The sequence below is a fragment of the Bos taurus genome, chromosome 21 (genome assembly GCF_002263795.3).
Source record: "Bos taurus isolate L1 Dominette 01449 registration number 42190680 breed Hereford chromosome 21, ARS-UCD2.0, whole genome shotgun sequence".
Classification (NCBI taxonomy): domain Eukaryota; kingdom Metazoa; phylum Chordata; class Mammalia; order Artiodactyla; family Bovidae; genus Bos; species Bos taurus.
Genome location: NC_037348.1, coordinates 28,703,451 through 28,724,174, shown reverse-complemented (window position 1 = coordinate 28,724,174; position 20,724 = coordinate 28,703,451). Strand labels below are relative to the sequence as shown.

The window sequence follows — 20,724 nt, the reverse complement described above, 5'->3', positions numbered from 1 at the left end:
GGTAGAAAAGAGGCCTTCACAACTATGGTTTCAGAGACTAGTTGAAAACAAAAGGATGAACTATTGGATACAGAGATAAGTATATTCAACACAATATAATTATGACAATGATGTGTAGCTTTTCAAGTTTCCGTATTAAGTTTGAGTTGGGAAACTCCTGGAGAGGTTTTGAAAGGCCAGTGCCATTCAGTCTGGGGAAGGTTTGTTCATCCTGGGGAGTCTGGGGGAGCCAAGAAGATGGGAACAATCTCCAGTGCCCAAGAGGGGCAGTTTCACTGCGTTCACACCTCAATTCCCCCCTCACCACATTGGGATAGCTATCCTCCAACAACTCTAAGATGGGTAAACACTTCATCTGATAAAAAGTTAGCTACAAAATTAACATCATGTGTGTGAAGAGCCCATAATCATGTGTTCACATGAAGATGCTCACTTGCGGGTGGCTGACCAGTCCCCCTAACACAAGACTACCCACACGCTGGAGGCAGGTGATGGTTCAGGGCCCCAGGCCTGGCAAGGCTCTCTTCCTCTGGGTGAGAACTGGCCGCACTGAGGCCAACCTGGCTTCAAGAACCAGAAGCTCCCTGCCCTGGTGAACCTTCTTATAAAGTGGTGTGTGGGGAACTGCTCAATATTTTGTAATAACCTAAATGGGGAAATAACTTTAAAAAGAATAAGTAAGTAAGTAAAGTCGCTCAGTTGTGTCTCTTTGCGACCCCGTGGACTGTAGCCTACCAGGCTTCTCCATCCATGGGATTCTCCAGGCAAGAATACTGGAGTGGGTTGCCATTTCCTTCTCCAGGGGATCTTCCCGACCCAGGGATAGAACCCGGGTCTCCCACATTGGAGGCAGACGCTTTAACCTCTAAGCCACCAGGAACAATAGATACCTGTTTATTAGAACTCAATCAGTTTGCTGTGCACCTGAAACTAACACATCATTGTCAATCAACTATACTTCAATATAAAATAAACATTTTTAAAAAAGGAAACTTCCCTGGTGGTCCAGTGGTTAAGAATCCGCCTGCTAATGCAGGGGACCTGAGTTCCATCCCTGGTCAGCCAAGCCTTGTGCCACAACTACTGAGCCCACGTGCCACAACAAGAGAAGCCACGACAACAAGGCCACATACTACAATAAAGAGGACCTCCCACCTGCTGCAGCTAGAGAAAGCCTTTGCACAGCAATGAAGACCCAGCACAGCAAAAAATACATACGTAATTAATTAATTAAAAAAGAGGACTTAAAGGCCTTGATTGTGGTGATAGTTTAATAGATATAGAGCTATCTCCATTTCATCAATTTGCATATATTAAGTATACAGCTTTTGGCATATCAATCATACATCAATAAAGTGGTTTAAAAAGAAAGAAAAGGCATGTTGTGTGGAGGCTCTTCTGCAGTGGTGCCACAAGCTCCAATGTAAGGGATGTAGGCAGGACGTCCAGGCCCCCTTCTGCAGGAGGCCACCCCTTCTGCAGGAGGCCACTATGAGACCCGGGAGGAACCATCAGGCAGGAGAGAGCCACGTGGAGAAGGCTGTGTATGCTTTGCTCTGCTGCTCAAACTCACTCCCACATGCTCTGTTACACCAGGTGTGAGTGTGTGCACACATTTGTGCTTCCCCTCAACCTGTAGCCTACCTGCAGAGATGCAGGCCACAGCTGGGATGTACAGAGAAAACGTTGTTTCTCGTTGTGTTTTCATAACTTCCCACCTTCCTCAAGTACCTCTCAGGGCAACAGAGCAAACACACCAACAGACCCAACTAAATGGCCCATCAGGTTTAAAGTTCAGAGACAAATGGTTCTTTTGTCTGTTACTGGGCATGGGCCAGCCTCCCAGTTCCATCTGTCCAAGTGTCTGAGTGTGAGACGGTCCTCCTCTGGGTCCCAGGGGCACTCCTGGCTGTGTGGGCACTAAGCTCCCTGATGGCTTGAGAGCTGAGGCCTCGGGGAGCCTGCAGCTCTCCGAAGGCATGGCCCCGGTAGGCCCAGCTTCTCCCTCATCTCTCTGGCTAAGCTCCTCCAAGAGCCTGCATTATCCTCCCTGTGACGCCTTCAGGGCCCCTGCAGCCTGGCCTCACCCCACCACCAAGACTCTGGGTGGCTCCCAGCTCAGGGCAGTGCTGGTGGGGACCGGTAAACTCTTCAGCTGAGCTCTGGGCTCAGGGCTCCTCAGGAAGCTAGGTCCCCTCACATGGACTCATAGGACCCCACCCAGCAGCCCCCTTGTAGATCCCCTGTATTCTGCACCCCTTCTTGCTGGAGCTTGACACCCACATCACACTGACCACGTGGCTGGACCCTTCTTGCTCTCTTGTAGCACCCTCCTTCAGAAAGGAGGAGCTCCCTTCACATCTCCTCTTTGAGAGCTTTCTCTCACTGGACTGAAGAAAGCCCCGAGGCCCAGCAGAGACAGACAGAAGGACCCTCTTCTCTCATCACTCTGGGAGATGGTTTAAGTTCCAAGTCGGGACTAGGCCATTCGAATGGCTACTCAATGAGTCAACCAAATGCACAAAGCCTTATTTCAAGCCTAGCATCAAGCCAAAGAGGGTGCATGTGAGCTCTCTACCCTGGCCAGTAAGCCTCTTGACTCTGCATTGAGAGAGGTTGAAATGAAATATGACTTAAGGATAAAATGCACTGGTTTTGTGTTTGTAAAATACTGTTTTCATTACAACTGTTTTATAGGGTCTTGAAGGGGAAAACAAGACCAAGCAACAAAGAAATATAATTCAGTAACTTTAATGGGGGTTTCCCAGGTGGCACTAGCGGTAAAGAACCTGTCTGCCAATGCAGGAGACACGGGAGACATGGGTTCGATCCCTTGGTTGGGAAGATCTCCTGGAGAAAGGTATGGCGACCCACACTAGTATTCTTGCCTGGAGAATCCCATGGAGAGAGAAGCCTATAAAGAGAACCATTGTTAACACCAGGCTTTTGCCATCCTAAATGAGGCATGACTCATATTTTGCATGTGATCTGTTTATTTGACTATCTGCCTGTACAGCTAGAATCCTGGTTGTTAGTAGTACATGCATTTGCTAGTTATTCCCCTGTCCTCTTTTCAGCCTCCGTCAACTAATTTATGTTAACTTTCCCCCCAAAAGAGAGTACTTGAATGTCAGAGCAAGTGACTTGCATTCCAGGACACACTGTAACTTCCAGAGCACTGAGTCAGCAATCTAATGATTTAGCCTGCATCCGCCTGACAGCTGTTTATTTCTTTCAGTGTAATTTCAGAGAAAAATATCCAGAAGGGATTTGCTGCCCTAAATCTATCAGGAAACATATTTAAGATATTCTGTAGTTTCATAATATGAAAAACTAAAGTTAACTCATCCTATCATAAAGGGGTTACAATTTCAGGTATTGTTTGTCTGAACTTGGGCAAAAAGGTGTTAAAAGCATGGAACAAATACCTTGTAGAGATTCAATGAGATAACACATGGGAAGAGCAGAAGGTGAGAAATGTTTCCAGTACTATTTTAAGGCAATTAGGAAGTAAAAGAATTGGAAAGAACCTTTCAGTGTTAGCTGATTGAGATCCAAGGTTTCAGCACCTAGACAGGAGCTTCCTTCCTGAATTCTGGCAGGTGTGCAGGGCTGCTCAGAGATCAGAAAACCTTGGAATCACAGCCAGTGACTGTAAGAAGATCCAGGTTGGAAGGACTGATTCCTCAGGCTCAGACTGAAGTCAAGGACTTAGCAGCAAGCCAGATAGGGACCAAAGGCCAAATCAGTCCCCTGAGAGGAAGACGGGACCAAATCAGCTTCCAGAAGCCAGGAGAGAGTGTGGTCAGCAGTTTGTACCCACATGGTGACTTTTACCGGTTCTCCTGATTCCAATTCTACCCCTCCTCGGTGCTTCAGACTTGGAGCAACTAGGTGGCACTTGTGGTATAGAACCTGCCTTCCAATGCCAGAGATGTAAAAGGTGAGGGTTTGATCCCTGGGTCTGGAAGATCCCCTAGAGAAGGAAACGGCTACCCGCTCCAGGATTCTTGCTTGGAGAATCTCATGGACAGAGGAGCCTGTCAGGCTACAGTCCATGGGATTTCAGAGTCAGACACGGCTGAAGTGAGCTAGCATGCAGGAAGATAACTAAAACCAGAAATAGTCCAAAAGTCAAGAATGAAAATGATACACAAAAAAATATCCATTTACTAAAAAAGAGGCGACAGAGGAGGAATAGAGGAACCAAGAGTCATATAGAAAACAAATGTCCAGATGGCAAAGATACTTCCAACTAGATAAATTAAAACACCAAATGTGCATGGATTAAACACTCCAATCAGAATTCACAGATTGTCAGGCTGGATTTTTTTAAAAATCCATTAGATTCAAAGAGGTTGAAAATAAAGGATGGGAAAGACATATTATGCAAATAGTGACTGTAAGAGAACCACAGTGGCATATTAATACAAGACAAAATATGCTGAAGGAAAAAAGTTATTAAATGCAGAGGGGCTTAACATTTTAAAAAAACAATGTGCATAGCTAACATTAGAGTTAATTCTTTGTGTTGTACAGTTTTGTGTGTTCTCACAAGCTCATAGTCTTGTATGCACCCTTATAGTGTGACACAGAATAGTTATACCACCCCAGAGAATTCCAATACTTGGGACTTCCCTGGTGGTCCAGTGGTTAAGACTTTGAGCTGCCAATGCAGGGAGTGCTGGTTCAGTCCCTGGTTGGGGAACTAAAATCCCCACATGCTGTGTGGCCAAAAAATTTTCTTTAAAAAACTCCAGTATTCCACCTATTAATCTCTCTCCCCTCTTCTGCTGAACCCCTGGCAATGACTGATCTTTTTACTGTCTCTCTTTATAGTTTCTAAGTCTTGGTTAAAAGCCTCTAACTTCCTGCTCTGTACATCTATTGTTTTCTTGAGTTCTTTGAACATCCTTATGATAATAACCTTGAACTCTTTCTTAGGTAGACTGTTTGTCTCCACTTCATTTAGTTCTTCTGGGGCTTTATCTTGTTTCTTCATTTGGAATATATTCCTCTGGCCTCTTTACCTAACTTGGTGTTTTTATGTCTGTGTATCTTATCTCTTGGTTGCATATATACTGTTCTTTCTTTCTTTATATAGATCAAATTTCTGATCAATATCAATTTTCTTATCTCTGAAGATCTTTTTTTCTAACATCTTACGAAGTATGTCTCCTGGTAATAAATTACCTGGATTTTTTGTCTTCTGCGAAACTCTTTCTTCCTTCTTCACTTTTCAAGGATAGCGTCACTGATATGACATTCTAGATTAGTATTGTTCTTTCTGTACTTTAAATGTTTTACTCTGTTATCTTTTTGCTTACATGGTTTTTGAGAAAAAGCTAGATGAGTTCTCATCTTTGTTCATCTACAGTTAAAAGTGTTTTGGGACTTCCCTGGTGGTCCAATGGTTAGGACTCTGTACTTTCACTGCAGGGAGCATAGGTTTGTTCCCTGGTTGGGGAATTAAGATTCTACAAGATGTGTGGTGCAACCAAAAACAGTGTTTTTTCCTCTTGTCTCTGGTAATTTTCTTTGTTCTGAAGTCTGTCTTATATAAATAAAGCCATTTTAGGGAAAGATGATTCCAATGGCATTTAAACTGTTTTAAAGCACAGAGGAGAAAGGAAGCCTTCTTAATGTATTCTTGAGTTAGTGCATTATGACTTCTAAAACCATCCTGCAGGTGGCTCCCATACAGATACACACACTCACAGAGCATCCCTATTTTAAAGTCTTACTTATGAACTTACTTATGAAGTTACACATCCCTGATACACACTTAAGAGCATGTTTTACAAGAAACACACAGTATTACTAAGCAAGGCTTAATTTAAGAATGAAAGAATCCTTTGATGTATGAACTTCATTCATTAATAAGTAATAATGAAAGCCTGATTTTTAAAAAATGAAAGCCTTACAAGCCATTTGAAAATTTTGTGTTACTGACAAGACTTTCAAAATACTGTAACAGAAAGAGAAATTTGTTTTTAAATAGATAATACCAAGGTATGTTTAATGATAGAATGCTCTTTTTGTTTTTGAAAATATTTTGATTGGAAGACAAAATCCTGAGGGAGTGGTTTGTCCTGGAATGCTCAACAAGAAAATTGTGACACCTAGTACAAAAACAAACAGAAGTTTGGAAGGGGAAGAAAGGTGGGAGGGAAGCAGAATACAGTGTATCTGTTTGAGCAAAATGGGTGGAAGCCTAAGACTCTTAGAGAAATTTGTCATTGAGAAACTCCAAACTGTTACTGAAAGGTTTGTGTGCGGGTTCCCGTTGCTCGCTGCTCAGAAGCGGGTAAACAGACCAGATTGGTGGAAAGGAAAGTTTGCTTTATTTCAGATGCCGGCAACTGGGGCGGGGGAGTGGCAGACATCTGTCCAAAGGCCGACTCTCCCCCTCCCCTGACAAGCAGGGGATGAGAGCTTTTATAGACAAGAGTAGGGGGAGGTTACATGCAGAAGCAGCACAGTCATCTCTAACAGTCATCGTCAGTTGATCATCACTGGTCTGACTAGCACCATCTTAGTTGTTTACAGTTAATCTTCAGTTCTGGAGCGCACTTGTTCCCATTTCTTTGCAGTTAATTCTCAGAATTGTGGCAGCTCAAGTCCTGGGTACAGTCTGGTCATCATGTAGTTAACTTCTCCACCTGAGGTTTTGGTATCTATAAGACAGCTCACAGGATATGGCTCAGAATATTATCTACAGCCCTTGAGAAAGAACTAAAGGTCCTTGACTATGCTTAATGACTACATTATTGTTATTTATTCTCTGTAGACTGTTTTCCTTTGTTTCAGCATTTTTCACTTCTCTGATTAAACTTATTTTTTGACTAAAGTTTTCCACAGGCAAAAGGCAGGGAAAGAACATGGTGGTGGGGGCAAGGACCATACAGTCCTGCTTGATTTCAAAACTGGTGAGCTGACCATGTGCAAGCTCAGTAGCTTCATCGCATCCAATGCTTTGCATCCCCATGGACTGTAGCCCACCAGGCTTCTCTGTCCATCTTCCTGACCCAGGGATGGAATCCGCATCTCTTATGTCTCCTGCATTGGCAGGCAGATTCTTTACCACTAGTGCCACTTGAGAAGCATGAATTGACCAAAGAACTTTAATGTCCAGTTTACTGTTGGTGTAGCAGCAGGAAAGCTGCACCATTCCCCCACCCCCATAGAAAAGTCTGCTGGGAAGGGCTTTAATGGTTTGTTGTTCAGTCACTCAGTCATGTCCAACTCTTTGCAACCCCATGGACTGCAGCACTCCAGGCTTTCCTGTCCTTCACCATCTCCCAAGGTTTGCTCAAACTCATGTCCATTGAGTTGATGATGCCATCCAACCGTCTCATCTTCTGCTGGCCCCTTCTCCTCCTATCATCGGCCCTTCCCAGCATCAGGGTCTTTTCCAATGAGTCAGCTCTTTGCCTCAGGTGGCCAAAGTATTGGAGCTTTAGCTTCAACATCAGTCCTTCCAATGACTATTCAGGGTTGATTGACAGGTTTGATCTCCCTGCTGTCCAAGGGACTCTCAAGAGTCTTCTCCAGCCCACGGTTCGAAAGCATCAATACTTTGGTGCTCAGCCCTCTTTATGGTCCAATTCTTAGATCTGTATGTGACTATGGGAAAACCATGGCTTTGACTATACGGACCTTTGTTGGAAAAGTGATGTCTCTGCTTTTTAATATGTTGTCTGGGTTTGTCATAGCTTTTCTTTCAAGGAGCAACTGTCTTTTAACTGACAGCTGCAGTCACTGTCCACAGTGATTTTGGAGGCCAAGAAAATAAAGTTGAAACCAGATGAAAACAGTAGGTGGAGTTTTCATCTGGCTGAGGGAACAGAGAACAGACTGTGGTGAGGGTCGGGGAACAAACGAGCTCAACAGTTCAGCCAGAGCAGAGAATCAGGACTTGACTGTGGGTCCGACAGAAGCCTTGGAAACAGGGTTGGGCTTCCCTTCAGGTGTGCAACGGGGATTTGGGTTGATTTTTCGGTAAATCTCAAAAGACAGAGTGACTCAACTGAAATCTGCATTATGTTAAGATTATAGATGATCTATTTGTGATTCTTCCCATGTTAAAATACACAAGCACATTCAAATTTAGTGTATTAACTTCAGATGGACTCAAAGATTAGAGTTCTACAGTGAGAATCTGTAAAAAGGAAACGGGTAAATATTTTGAATAATTTTGTTTTGGCTAAAAAGTTTGTTCATGTTTTCCCATAACATCTTATGGAAAAAAAGCCAAAGGAACTTTTGGCTGTCAACTGCAAATTGGCGCTTGCCAAGGGCATTTGCCATCTGCCTCTGCAGAGATTGAACCCTGTGCTATTGCAACTGTTGACCTTCAACACCCCAGAGAGTTCAGGATGGAGTGAGGCACTCTGAGCTCTAGGGAAACTGATGGAACAGGTCTTTAATTTTCAGAAACTGACTGCATGACCCCAATCCTTGCATCTCTTCATATCTAAAAGAGCGCTAAATCCCTTATGGTGACATCAGCTTCTCGAGAGTAACAGAAAACCTTTTGTAAAATAAGCGCTTGATTGCATTGAACCCCCTCCACTTCACCAAAATCTTATATATTGAGCTTCCCCCCTGCCTCTGTGAAGCAGTCTCTCAGAGCTATCCGAGGTGCTGTCCCCCAGGCTGCAGTCCTCATTTTGCCCCAAATAAAGCTTTTAACTCACAACTCTCACATTGTGTATCTTCTTTAAGTTGACACGGCCAACCCAATATATTATAGGTAAGAAGTTTCCCAGGGTGACATCAGACCCAAGAAGCCAAGTAGGAAAAGACTGATACATCCAAGGACAGAAAAAATGAAGCTCCTTTGCACAGGAAGAGAAAAATACAGTAAAAGCTATAAAAGATAAATTTCGGCAAAAAACTGATGATACAGGATGGTCAATTGTTACATGTTCCTAATAAACAAAGTGTTTTAAATCTGCAAGAAAAGAATAAACATCCCAATAGAAAAACAGGCAAATTTCTCATAGAAAAAGAAACACAAAACACAAATGTAAATTCATGGAAAGATTCTTAATTTCATTTTAAGGTGGGAGGTGAAAAACAGAAATAATAAGGGTTGATAACAAGGCTTTAAAACTTCACTATACCCGCTGTTTGTTGGTGAGGATGAGGGAAAATAGTCACTCCTGTGTATTATTCATTGGAAAGTATGTCAGAATGACCTTCATGGAGGAGAGTTTCCTTCTCCCAAGAGTATGCAGAGAGGCAGGATGGTTCGGTGTGCAGGAGCAGGACAGGGGTGTGTTATGTGATTGGTCAGGCTCTGAAACCAGACTGCCAGGGGTCAGAGGTCACCTCAGCAAGTCTCCAGCTGTCTGACTGTGACAAGTGACCTTAGCCTACCTGGGCCTCATCTGTGAGGTGGAGTTGACGAAGATTAGGTGTATTTCCGTTTCCAAAAGTTGTGTGGGGTCTGGGCCCTCGCCACTCAAAAGCCAATAAACAGCCCAGGTTGGTGGAAAAGAAAGTTTACTTTATTTAGATACTGGCAACTGAGGTGGGGAAAGGCAGACATCTGTCCAACGGCTGACTCCCTCACTGACAATCAGGGGGCAAGAGCTTATATAGGCTGAGGGAGAGGGCTCAGTGCAGAAACAGTACAAGCAGCTCTGACAGTCGTCTTGAGGTTGGTCATCATTGGTCTGACCAGCATCATCTTGGTTGTTTCAGGTACAGTTATCTTCAGTTCCAAGGTCAGTTTGTTTCCATTTCTTTGACACCAGTTCTCGCTATTGTGACAGCTTATGTCATGGCTACAGTCTGGTCATCATGTAGTTCACTTCTCCACCTGGTGGGGCTTTCAGTATTACAAGACAGCTCACAGGATATGGCTCAGAATATTATCTATAGCCCTTGAGGAGAAATAAAAGGTCCTTGCCTGTGCTTAATGACTACCTTATTATTATTTGGTCACCTTTGATTGTTTTCCTTTGTTTCTTCATGTTCTCATTTCTCTGATTAAACTTACTCTTTGACTAAAGTTTTCCACAGATAAAAGGCAGGCAAAGGACATGGGGGGACGGACCGTAGGGTCCTGCTCCGTTTCATTTGTACAGATTAGAAGAAGGCTCAGCACATGGGACAGAGAAGGCAATGGCACCCCACTCCAGTACTCTTGCCTGGAAAATCCCATGGACGGAGGAGCCTGGTGGGCTGCAGTCCATGGGGTCCCTAAGAGTCGGGCACGACTGAGCGACTTCACTTTCACTTTTCAATTTCATGCATTGGAGAAGGAAATGGCAACCCACTCTGGTGTTCTTGCCTGGAGAATCCCAGGGGCGGGGAAGTCTGGTGGGCTGCCGTCTCTGGGGTCGCACAGAGTCGGACACGACTGAAGCGACTTAGCAGCAGCAGCAGCAGCACATGGGAGGCGGTCATCACAACATTCCTGTAAGGAGAATGTCCGACTGCTTCTCAGCTGTGAGCTGCTGAAGACAAGTGCAGCACAGCAGCTCCATGGGCACCATATCCCATTCTCGGACGGAGCAAACCAACTCTGACAGGGAGGGTTGTGTCTGCACTCCATTAAAGCCTGGATATCACAGCTTCCCACATCACTTCCTTTTCATGGCAGGATTCTAGTAAGACCTCTCATCTGGGAGTAAGACAAGTGGCAATTAACAAGACAGGTATCTTCTTACGTGGTGGCCATGGAGAGCTCGGCTTATACTTCCTTCCTTAGAGCTGGGTTTCTCAACAGTGGCACTGTTGACCTTTTGGAAGTGATTGTTTTTTATTGGGGAGGGGGGTGGCTGCCTGTCCTGTCCATTTTAACATGCCTTACTTATTTATTTGGCTGTGCCAGGTCTTAGTTGGGACACTTGGGATCTGTAATTGTGGCACGTGGGATCTGGTTCCTCAACCAGGAAGTGAACCTGGGCCCTTGGATTGGGAGCATGGAATCTTAGCCACTGGACCACCAGGGAAGCCCCCATTTTAGCTTGTTTGCTGCTGCTGCTAAGTCGCTTCAGTTGTGTCCGACTCTGTGCGACCCCATAGACGGCAGCTCACCAGGCTCCCCCATCCCTGGGATTCTCCAGGCAAGAACACTGGAGTGGGTTGCCATTTCCTTCTCCAATGCATGAGAGTGAAAAGTGAAAGTGAAGTCGCTCAGTCATGTCCGACTCTAGCGACCCCATGGACTGCAGCCTACCAGGGTCCTCTATCCATGGGATTTTCCAGGCAAGAGTACTGGAGTGGGGTATCATTGCCTTCTCCAGCTTGTTTAGCAGTACCCTTATAATAACCACTAAATACCTGTAGCACCCACCCCCAAGTCCTGACAACCAAAAATGCCTGTGGATATTGTCAGAGATCCCTCTGTGAGAGCTGTGAAATCACCCTTGGTTGAGGACCACTGCTTCAGAGGTTGGTAACAGAAGAAAGGGCCTGCCACTCCCCCGCACAGTCACTAAAATGACCCTCCCATTGGAGGCAGTAACTGTAGAGACATCCTTCCTAAGGATGAATGCAGACTGCACTGCTTCTGATAGTTTATGTTTGGTGTGTGTGTATGTGTGTGATTATCTGACCCAACAATCACCCCCTGGGACCCTGGGTGAATATGTAAGCATAGCATCCACTTAATCTGCAGCAAAGCCCTTGAAAGTGTTCAGATCTGGAGTCCCCAAGCCCCTTCACACTCTCATGCTTCTGAAGGTCCACTTTTTTTAATTTCTTTTTTTTTTCTAATCACTAATATATTCACATGGTTCAAAATTTTAAAGGTATAGGGACTCCACACTTTCAATGCAGGGGGTAAGCTTGATTCCTGGTCAGGGAACTAAGATGCACAAACTATGTGGCCAAAATAAAATTTCTTTTACAGTATAAATAAGTGTAGAGTGAACAGTTCACCTGACACCTGGGTGTTTCCCATCTAAATTATTTTATGAGTACATGAATATATATATATTTATCTTTCTCTCCAGCTCTCTCTTTTTTAGCAAAAACTGTCAGCCTTCTGTATATACCGTCCTGCACCTTCCTCCTTCTGCATTTTCTGTGCTTACACAGCACTCACTCACTGCTTCCTCCTTGCTAACAGAGCTCCAATTTTGTGTGGTTCTTTTCCCCAAGCCCACCCATGGGACCCCTCATGTGCCTTAGTGAAGGTAAATTTCACCTCCAGACCTGGGAGGTGGTTGGTCAGAGAATGACCCATATTCATGGCCCTAAATCAGTTCAGAAATTGGCATGAGACCCAAATCGGATTAGTGAGCAAGCTGAGAAGTTTGCTGGGCCCTCCAGAAAAAAACCTTAATTTTCTTTTTTCATTTCTTTTGTTAAAAAATATATTTATTTATTTTCATCTGGATACATCTCTTTTAAAATTGTATTTTATTGTAGTTGATTTACAATGTTGTGTTAGTTTCAGGTGTATAACAAGCACAGTGATTCAGTTATACATATAGATATATCTATTCTTTTTCAGATTCTTTTCCCATATAAGTTATCGGAAAATATTGAGTATAGTTTCCTGTGCTGTACAGTAGGTCCTTGTTGGTTATCTTTTTTATATGTAGTAAGGTCTGTCTGTTAATCCCAAATTTCTAATTTACCACTGTCCCACCCTTTCCCTGTTGGTAACCATAAGTTTATTTTCTATGTCTGTGGGCCTGTTTCTATTTTGTAGATAAGTTCCTTTATACTCTTTTTAAGATTCCACATATAAGCGATATCGTATGATATTTGTCTTTCTCTGACTGACTTCACTTAGTATGATCATCTCTAGGTTCATCCATGTTGCTGCGAATAGCATTATTTTTTTATGGTCAAGTAATATTCCATCACATATATGTACCACATCTTTATCAAGTCATCTGTCAATGGACATTTAGATTGCTTCCATGTCCTGGCTATTCTAAACAATGCTGCAGTGAACACTGGGGTATATATACATTCTCAAATTATTGTTTGCCCAGGAGTAAGATTGCCGGATCATATGGTAGTTCTATTTTTTAGTTTTTTAAGGAACCCATTCTGTTCTCCATAGTGGCTGCACCAATTTACACATCTTCTCCAGCATTTTTTATTTGTAGACTTTTTGATGATGACCATTCAGACCTGGTGAGGTGATACCTCATTGTAATTTTGATTTGCATTTCTCCAATAATTAGCAATGATGAGCATCTCATCATGTCCCTGTTGGCCATCTGATGTATGACACTGTAATAATCCATGACCTGGCCTAGAATTGTGCTGGGCCACCTTATATTTTAGGATAAAGTCATTTTCTCAGGAGCTATGCTGCCTGGTGTTGTTCACCTTCCCCATTTTCTATTGTTTTATTTCTAATCAGGGATTTTCCTAGTCTAAAGAAAATCCTACTTGGACTTCCCTGGTGGCCAAGTGGTTAAGACTCTGTATTTCCAATGTAGGGCACCAAGGTTTGATCCTTGGTCAGGGAACTAGATCCTACACGGTATAATGAAGATGGAGGGTCCTGAGTGCCACAACTAAGACCTGGCACAACCAAATAAATAAATAAATAAAATGTTCCATTGTTGCCCTGTAAATAAATTCTTCAGTACCATTTTTCTAGATTCCATATTTATGCATTAGAATATGGTATAGATCTTTCTCTTTCTGACACACTTCACTCTGCATAATAAGTTCTAGGTTCATCCACCTCTTTAGAACTGACTCAAATGTGTTCCTTTTTTGGCTGAGTAATATTCCATTGTGCATATGTACCACAACTTCCTTATCCATTCATCTGATGGTGGACATCTAGGTTGCTTTCATGTTCTAACTATTGTAAATAGTGCTGCAATGAACAATAGGATATATATTTCTCTTTCAATTTGGTTTCCTCAGGGTATATGCCTAGGAGTGGTATTTCTGGGTCATATGGTAGTTTTATTCCTAGTTTTTTAAGGAATCTCCATACCGTCTTCCATAGTGGCTGTATCACTTTACATTCCCACCAACAGTGCAAGAGCGTTCCCTTTTCTCCACACCCTCTCCAGCATTTATTGTTTGTAGATATTTTGATGAGGGCCATTCTGACCAGTGTGATGTGATATCTCATTGCAGTTTTGATTTGCATTTCTCTAATAATGAGCGATGTTGACCATCTTTTCATGTGTTACTTACAGGACAACAGTGGAGAAACAGACATAGAGAATAGACTTATGGACACGGGGAGAGGGGAGGAAAGGGTGAGATATATGGAAAGAGTAACATGGAAACTTACATTACCATATGTAAAATAGATAGCCAACAGGAATTTTTTTGTATGGCTCAGGAAACTCAAACAGGGGCTCTGTATCAACCTAGAGGGTTGGGATAGGGAGGGAGATGGGAGAGAGGTTCAAAAGGGAGGGGATATATGTATACCCACGGCTGATTCATGTTGATTCATGATTCATGACAGGAAACAGCAAAATTCTGTAAAGCAATTATCCTTCAATAAAAAATAAATGTATTTTAAAAAGAAAAAAAAATTTTTTTAAAAGAAAGAAAATCCTATTATAACACTGATCCACCCCTATTTTCTGTCATCTGCAACAACAAACATCCAAAAGGCCCCAAGACTACAAGTGTCCAAAGAGAAGAAATGAATGGAGGGATTGTCCTCTTGGCGACCAGCAGGGCTCTGGCATGAAAGGCCACTTGTGCTGGCCCGGTTCATGGCCAGCTGACTCTGCTGCACACTCTTAGGATCAGTAGCTCTCAAACCAGCTCCTCTCTGCTACGGGCTCAGTAGGGAACTGGGCCAATTCAACATCCAGAGACACCTGGGTACCATCTGCCTGGGCCCAAGTGCATGTCACGTCTTTCCTGATTGTACTGACTGAACTCAGGTTTGCCTTGAAGTTTGTAAACATTTCGCAGGTTGTCAACAAAAACAATGATGGGCAATCCTAGCAAATTCAATCCAGGTTTGTTCTTTTCTCCTTCAAGTCTCAGATCTTAGCTTCCTAGCAAAGTAGATTTCCAGGCCTATTTAGATGAATTATGGTTGTTGTTTTTTTTAAAGGTCATCCTTAAAAAAAATATTTATTTATTTTTGGTTGTGCTGGGTCTTTGTTGCTGTGCAGGCTTTCTCTAGTTGTGGCAGGTGGGGGCTACTCTCTAGTTGTGGCATGCAGGCTTCTCATTGCAGTGGCTTCGTGTTGCAGAGCACAGGCTCGAGGGCATGCAGCCTTCAGTATTATGATGCATAGGGTTAGTTGACCCTTGGCATGTGGGATTTTCCTGGATCAGGGATCAAACTAGAGTCCCTTGCATCGGCAGGTGGATTCTTAACCACTGGCCACCAGGGAAGTCCAGAAAGGTCATTTCTTTATTATTATTATGGTAAAATCCATATAGCAAAATTTTCCATTTCAGTCATGTTAACGTGTACGATTCAGAGGCATTTAGTCCTATCACATTGTCGAACAACCATTGCCACTAGTTTCAGAATTAAATTTTTTTTTTCAGAATCAATCTTGAAGATTTCTACAGTTCCAACAGTCTTCTACTCTCTATTATATATTTAGCAAAATTAGTTTTTTCTCACTTTTTTGTGTTCAACTAGGATACATCAGAGGATGAGATGGCTGGATGGCATCACTGACTCGATGGACGTGAGTCTGGGTGAACTCCGGGAGTTGGTGTTGCACAGGGAGGCCTGGCGTGCTGCGTTTCATGGGGTCGCAAAGAGTCGGACACGACTGAGTGACTGATCTGATCTGATCTGAGGATACATCTGAGTTACCTAATTTTGAAGATCTTCTTATGCCAGTTATGCACTAAATATGAAAGGTGAATGTAGAGAGAATATCTGGAACTATCTTCAAACTATTAATAAGTGTATCCAAATGGGTCATTTTTCGTCTCATTGATAGTCCACATTATTTCTTTCATTAGAAAATATATTTTATTTTTAATTGGAGGATAATTGCTTTACAGAACAGTATTGGTTTCTGCCATCCATCAACATGAATCAGCCATAGGTATATGTATGTCCCCTCCTTCTTGAACCTCCCTCCCACCTCCCACCCCTCTGTCACGGAGCACGGGTATTTCTTTATTATTACGTATACACATTGTTTTTCCCTATATATAGCCTTTTCACAAAGTCTGAAAAAAACTGAGCAAGTACAATGCAGACAGAAGGGGAAAGTCATTAATTATATATGTTATTCTTCATAAATTCAAAGCAACACTCCCACTTACTTTACTGTTGTAAAGGACATTATAGGGCATGAATATTTTTAAAGTCCTTAACTGGGTGATGAGATAAATACTTTGCTCCTTTCATATAACCTCAAATATATTTCTATTTATAAGACAAATACATACACACATACATTTTTAAAGCTGTCTGACTTTATGAGGAGGCCAGCGCTTGGAGGCAAAGACCAAAATACAAGCACCAACATCTGTTGTCAGGAAAATGTAGGGTTGTTGTCTTAACACCACAGGACATGATTAAGGCTTTCTGAAATCCCTGGTTGGGGGCTGATATGACTGTGATTAAATTCTTGTTCTTTTTATTGGTCATAGATCTTCTTTATTCTCATCTTTCTCCAGTCACCTTCCCCGACTAGTGAAAGCTTCACCCTGATTTTGAAATGGAGCAGGATTCTATGATCCTTGTCCCCCTACCGTGTCTTCTGCCTGAGTCAAAGAATAAATTTAATCAGAGAAGTGAGAAATGCTGAAACAAAGGAAAACAGTCTAAGGAGAATAAATAATAATAATGTAGTCATTAAGTATAGTCAAGGACCTTTAGTTCTTTCTCAAGGGCTGTAGATAATATTCTGAGCCATATCCTGTGAGCTGTCTTATAGATACCAAAACCTCAGGTGGAGAAGTTAACTACATGATGACCAGACTGTACCCAGGACTTGAGCTGCCATAATTCTGAGAACTGACCGCAAAGAAATGGGAACAAGTGCTCCCGGAATTGAAGATTAACTTTACCTAAAACAACCAAGATGATGCTAGTCAGACCACTGATGACCAATTGAAGATGACTGTTAGAGATGACTATGTTGTTTCTGCATCTAACACCACCCCCCACCCACCAACTCTGTCCATAAATACTCTTACCCGCTGCTTGTCAGGATGGTGGGGGGAGTCGGCCTTTGGACACCCTACCCCCCAGTTGCCGGCATCTGAAATAAAGCAAACTTTCCCTTCCACAAACCTGGCCTGCTTATTGACTTTTGAGCAGTGAGCAGCTGGACCTCCCACACATACCTTTCAGTAACAGATTTTGGCACCCGGAGCGGGGCTGGCTATGGGTGACTCCTGAGCGTTCATGGCACCTGGCTCTCCTGAGTCTTCCAGGGAAGAGCTGTGGCTATGACAATGTATTAGCCTGCTACTGTAAGCTAGCTAACCCCAGGTAGATTTGGGGGACATTCCTAGCAGTTGCTGAAACCATTTGTTTTGAGGATCCTCCCTGTTTTTCCCCTGCCTGGCCCTGGCTGTCAACTTACACTTTTCTTGGTGGAATGGAAACTTGCATTTGGGATGAGCTGACAATCTCCAAGACAGGGTAAGTCCACCGGTGTGCCTTCCCATTTGTGAATGCTAGGGCTATTTGGACATTCTTGCCTGTTGATTCTGATGAGTGTCTGATGTTGAGAACTGCTTGAGACACACGAGGTGCTTTTTGGGCACTTTGCCAGTTGGTTCTGACATGTGTCTGATGTTGAGGATTGTTTATGAGCACTGACTGCTATTTGGGCATTTTTGCCAATTGGTTCTGATGTCTGTCTGCCACTGAGGACTGTTTGTGAGCATGAAGTGCTTTGGGGCATTCTTTGCAATTGGTTCTGACATCTGACTATTGTTGAGGACCATTTATGACCAGTGAGTGTCATTTGGGTAATTTGCAATTGGTTCTTACATTTGACTACCAATGAGGACCATTTGAATCAGGAAAATGTTTGCCTGGGATTCTGTACTAGTCACCCTTGGCATGCACTCAGGCCCCAAGTAGGAGAGGGTTTATGACATATCTGTCATTTGGTGTGTGGGCATGTATTCCATTTGTATGATTGGTACTCTTATTGCCTTATGTAAAATGGGAAATTCAGGTTCAGTTGATTAAGAAAAATCTTAACTGTGAATTTATGACTAAAAAAGAAAGATGATTTTCTTTTGGACAATGTATAGCTATAGTATTCTTCGGACTACAGGGAAGATTGGTTAAGATGAAACTCTTGAAATTAAAAAAAAAAAACCTGGTTATTTTTGCATATGCAGTTAGGGAAAGCTAACTTAATAAAACACTTTTTTCAGACCCTGAGAAAACAAAATTATGCCTGGGAAAAAGTTTGAGGTTGATGTTCATCATGTCCTTGAAATGTAAACACAGTTCACTTTGCCTGGATCTTCAGCCTTGGTTTAACTATGCAAAGGAAAAAAGGCTTTAAAATTGAATGTATAATTTGGCTATTCTGGCTATAATCCATAAATTGATTACCTATTTTTGCATTCTTGTAAGACCAAGACAGAAACTAAAGATGTTTGGGTTTATTAAACATACATGTTGTAACGCTGAAGAAAAATTACACTATGAAAAAAAATGTATGTTTTTGAGGTTATGAAGTATGTTCTTAAGTTTGCCAATCAGAAAATGATGGTGTAACATTTCAGTCACTTGTTTCTTGGTTTTGTTAAAACTTTCAAGGGTTCAGTTCAGTTCAGTTCAGTCGCTCAGTCATGTCTGACTCTTTGTGATCCCATGGACTGCAGCATGCCAGGCCTCCCTGTCTATCACCAACTCCTGGGGTTTAACCAAACTCATGTCCATTGAGTCGGTGATGCCATCCAAACATCTTATCCTCTGTTGTCCCCCTCTCCTCCTGCCCCAATCTTTCCCAGCATCAGGGTCTTTTCCAATGAGTCAGCTCTTCGCATCAGGTGGCCAAAGTATTGGAGTTTCAGCTTCAACATCAGTCCTTCTTAGAAATTGTGATATGTAAAAATGATAAGTGAAACATTTTGGTATGTAAAGGAAGTAGGATATACATTGTCGACAAAGAGAAGGTATGAAGAACTGAAATATTTTTGTTGAGGAAAAATGATAATAATTTTGTCCTACAGTTGTTTGTTTCTGGATGAAGAAATACAGGACAAATTTGTTTGGATCTAGAAAGTGACAAAGGTTTGTGAAAAGGGAATTTTGAAAAAAAAAAAGAATTGTGTACATTGTTAGGATTAAGATTAGACTAAATTTAATTAGGTATATGAATTTTATTAACAGTGCTGCTTCTGCTGCTGCTAAGTCGCTTCAGTTGTGTCTGACTCTGTGCGAAATTGATGCAAGACTGAAGTTGGTTTTTCTCTCTGTTAAGAAAAGTTCTCCTGGAATATTGATTTGATTTGATAACAGAGACTTCTAATGGAAAGTAACTGTTTTGTTTCTAACCATACTTTTGACCTCAATGTTCAGGATGGAAAAATTGTCCAGTAAAGTATAACTGCTCATAATGTGTAACGGTGCTGGCTTTAAGTGTACCACTTAAAGGATACGTACAATGTTTGCATGACAGCTGGGTATGAATGATAAAATGTATGGCCTGTAAAGCATTTCCCTATTCATGTACCTCTCAGCCTGTTCATGATATCCGATTAGTTTTCCCCCAGTGTGGACAACTAGGCAAATATATAAATAAAAAGGAGGCCTAGCACTGAGTGACATGGATGGACCCAGAGCAGGCAAATGAACCATTCTGGAACCAAGATGATGCTAGTCAGACCACTGATGATCAATTGAAGATGACAGAGATGACTATGCTGTTTCTGCATGTAATCACCCTCCCCTACTCTGTCTATAAATGCTCTCACCCCTTGCTTGCCAGCAGGGGAGTCCGCCTTTGGACAGATGTCTGCCACTCTCCCCGCCACCCCTGCCAGTTATCGGCATCTGAAATAAAGCAAACTTTCCTTCCCACCAACCTGCCCTGCTTATTGGCTTTTAACCGGCAAGCAGCCAGACCCCCACACATACCTTTCAGTAACAATTTTGGGTCTGATGCATTTTCTTACATAAGCACCATCCATGGGGAGAAATGATTCTTGGCCAGTCATATATTATCCTATTTTTCATTTGGCACAAAAAGCATCAAGCAGAGTTTGTCTTACCTGGGCAATTTTTTTGTTTTGTTTTGTCAGTTGTAACCTAACAGTAAACTTCGCGTGCAGCTCTTCTCAGAATTTTACTCAGTATATTACTGCTCCCCACTTGTATCACCCACTGAATACTAATTATAGAAAATGCTCCATTTAGATAATTATTTTGGTTAAGAGTGAATAGATTATGAAAAAGCTGGGAAAAGACCAAGCACTGGTTTTCCACAAGATGAAAATGAATGTTTAAGCCAGAAAGAAAGAAAGAGTTAGTCACTCAGTCATGTCCAACTCTTTGTGACCCCATGGACTGTAGTCCACCAGGCTCCTCTGTCCATGGAATTCTCCAGGCAAGAATACTGGAGTGGGTTGCCATTTCCTTCTCCAGGGGATCTTCCTCACCCAGGGATCGAACCTGGGTTTCCCGGACTGCAGACAGACTCTTTACTAACTGAGCCACCAGGGAAGCTGTGCAACAAATATATTTACAGTAAATATCCCATTTGTTTGCACTGTCAGATATTTTAGTACTTTGAATAATCTGTTACTTTCCTTTCTTCTTAAATACTAACTGGGCAAAAATTCATGGTATGAGTATAGATT

At 42.4% G+C, this 20,724-nt stretch overlaps 1 protein-coding gene across 1 annotated transcript in view; it reads left to right on the top strand.

Annotated features, from left to right (window-relative positions):
• LOC104975368 (uncharacterized) overlaps positions 1 to 20,041 on the top strand; it is a 50,208-nt gene extending 30,167 nt beyond the window's left edge. Inside the window, exon 3 of the mRNA XM_059879308.1 lies at positions 15,569 to 20,041. Coding sequence (XP_059735291.1) covers positions 15,569 to 15,716 — 148 coding nt within the window. The 3' untranslated portion in view covers positions 15,717 to 20,041. The remainder of the gene's footprint in view (positions 1 to 15,568) is intronic.
• Positions 20,042 to 20,724: the final 683 nt, after the last annotated feature.